The 3119-nt window shown below is 42.4% G+C and overlaps 1 protein-coding gene across 1 annotated transcript; it reads right to left on the bottom strand.

Moving 5' to 3' along the window:
• Positions 1-303: 303 nt before the first annotated feature.
• Positions 304-1125, bottom strand: LOC138888253 (uncharacterized). The gene is made up of 2 exons (XM_070170080.1): positions 1036-1125; positions 304-699 (listed from the first exon to the last, which is right to left on the bottom strand). Exons 1-2 carry the CDS (start codon positions 1123-1125, stop codon positions 304-306), a joined length of 486 nt encoding a protein of 161 aa, XP_070026181.1.
• Between the last annotated feature and the right edge of the window lie 1994 nt (positions 1126-3119).

Raw genomic sequence — 3119 nt, forward strand, 5'->3', positions numbered from 1 at the left:
GGTTACAGACTTGAATGTTTTAGCCTCTACCCACTTGGTAAAGTAGTCTATGGCCACCAGAATGAACCTGTGCCCGTTTGATGCTGATGGCTCAATTGGCCCAATGACATCCATTCCCCATGCAACAAAAGGCCACGGTGCAGATATCGTGTGCAATTCAGATGGTGGAGAATGAATCAAATCTCCGTACACTTGGAACTGATGACATTTACGCACGAAACTGATACAATCTCGCTCCATAGTGAGCCAATAATAACCTGCTTGGAGAATCTTCTTTGCCAACACGTACCCACTTATATGCAGTTAATAGACTCCAGAATGTACTTCGGTCATAATAGTTGTAGCCTGCCTAACATCTATGCATCTCAGTAGCCCAAGGTCTGGAGTCCCTTTGTATAGAACCCCTCCGCTAAAGAAAAAACCGCTTGCCAACTGCCTAATTTTTCTCTTTTGATCACCTGTGGCTTGTACTGGATACACCCCCATCCTGATGTATTCCTTGATATTGTGAAACCAAGGCTCCCCATCGAGCTCTTCTTCCACCACATTACAATAAGCATTCTGGTCGTGGACCTGAATATGCAAAGGGTCCACATAAGCCTTATCTGGATGATGTAACATTGACGCCAGAGTAGCCAAAGCATCAGCGACCTCATTCTGAATCCTCAGAATATGCCTGAACTGTATTGATTTGAACCGCTGGAAAATATCATAAACATTGTCGATACGGTATAAGTTTTAGATCCCTAGTTTCCTATTCTCTTTGAATCTGGTGTACCAGAAGGTCCGAGTCACCCAAGACCAAGACTTCCTGGACACCCATATCCACAGCCATCCCCAAACCCATATGCATGCCTCGTACTAGGCCATGTTATTAGTACAGTAGAACCGAAGCTGAGCCGTAATAGGGTAGTGATGCCCTGTTTCAGAAATAAGTACCGCTCCTATCCCAACACCTTTCATGTTAACAGCCCCATCAAAGAAAAGTTTCCATCCTGGCTTTGCAATCTGTTCCAATTCATCAATGTGCATTACCTCTTCATCAGGGAAATAGGTCTTCAAAGGTTCATATTCTTCATCTACAGGATTCTTAGCCAAATAGTCGGCAAATGCTTGTGCTTTCATTGCAGTCCGGGTCACGTAGACAATGTCAAATTCTGTGAGCAAAATCTGCCACTTTGCAAGCCTCCCTGTAGGCATAGGCTTCTGAAAGATATACTTTAACGGATCCAAATGAGAGATGAGGTAAGTAGTGTAAGATGACAAATAGTGCTTCAACTTCTGTGCCACCCAAGTGAGGGCGCAACACGTCCTCTCAAGATGAGTGTACTTAACGTCGTAAGATGTGAACTTCTTGCTGAGATAATAGATGGCCTGCTCCTTCCTACCGGTAATGTCATGCTGACCCAACACATAACCAAATGAATTGTCCAAGACCGTCAAATACAGAATCAAAGGTCTCCCTGGTTCTGGCGGGACCAACACAGGTGGGTTTGACAAGTACCCCTTTATCTTATCAAATGCTTCCTAATATTCATCTGTCCACTTGACCACAACATCTTTCTTTAACAATTTGAAGATAGGCTCACAAGTTATCGTGAGCTGAGCAATAAACCTACTGATGTAATTCAATCTCCCCAACAGAATCATCACCTCAGTCTTGTTCTTTGGGGATGGCAATTCCTGGATAGCTTTGATCTTTGACGGGTTTAATTCAATACCCCAGCGGCTGACTATGAATCCCAACAACTTTCTAGATGAAACATCGAATGCGTATTTTACAGGATTGAGCTTGAGATTGTACCCGCGAAGCCTTTGGAAGAACTTTCTCAGATCTCTGACATGGTCAGACTGCTTTCTAGACTTTACAATCACATCATCCACATAAACCTCGATCTCCCTGTGTATCATGTCATGGAATATGGTCGTCATTGCCCTCATGTAGGTTGCCCCAGCATTTTTCAAACTAAATGGCATGACCCGATAGCAGTACATTCCCCATGGCGTGATGAATGCCATCTTTTCTGCGTCCTCCTTATCCATTAAGATTTGGTGGTAGCCCACATAAAAATCCACAAAAGAACCAATCTCATGTTTGGCACAATTATCGATAAATATATGGATGTTCGACAATGTGAAGTTATCCTTGGGACTCGCCTTGTTGAGATCTCGATAATCAACACACACCCTGGTCTTGCCATCCTTCTTCGGCACAAGCACAACATTGGCTAACCAGGTGGGATACCGGGTGACCCGAATGACCTTGGCCTCAAACTATTTGGTGACCTCTTCCTTAATCTTCACACTCATATCAGTTTTAAATTTCCTCAGCTTCTCCTTGACAGAGGGGAATGCCGGGTCAGTGGGCAATTTGTGAACTACCAAGTCAGTTCTTAGACCTGGCATGTCGTCATAGGACCATGCAAAAACATCTTTATACTTGAGTAGTGCTTTAATTATCTCCTCTCTGAGTTATGGTTCAAGATGGACACTTATTTTAGTTTCCCGGACATTATCTTGGTCCCCTAAATTGATTGCTTCTGTATCACTTAGGTTAGGCTTGGGTTTTTCTTCAAAATGGCTTAATTTTTTGTTAATCTCTTCAAAGGTTTCATCCTCGTCATATTCCGATTCACCATCACACTCTATTTCTTGTTTTACTATTTCAAAATTAGATTGGCTTTTAAGACTGGGCCGAAGATTCCTCATGCATGTCATATCATTGAAGCCAACATAAAAAAACTGTACCAGGAAGAAAAGAAAAACAAAAATAAAACTATGAAGAAGGAAGAAAAAGGGAAATTTCATTTCATTAAAGATAACAAGGTTTATACATACAAACGGACGGAACATAGAATCTTAATTACAACCCTGGACTAATCCAGATAAACTGAAAGAAAATCAAAGCAAACTACCAAAACTCCTTCCTGGTGGGGAGAGGAGTAGCTTCCCAATTGTTAATATTTGCACTGGGCCCAACAAATTGCACATCCGCTTTACTCGAACCCTCTCCAACCTCTAACACGTTCACATCAGCGAATAATCTCTCGAACGTTTCAATCAAATCTCCATCCATATCAACCACCGAACTGGGAACCATCGTTACTAGGTGCTTTCTG

This window comes from Nicotiana sylvestris, chromosome 3 (assembly GCF_000393655.2).
Source record: "Nicotiana sylvestris chromosome 3, ASM39365v2, whole genome shotgun sequence".
Classification (NCBI taxonomy): Eukaryota; Viridiplantae; Streptophyta; class Magnoliopsida; order Solanales; family Solanaceae; genus Nicotiana; species Nicotiana sylvestris.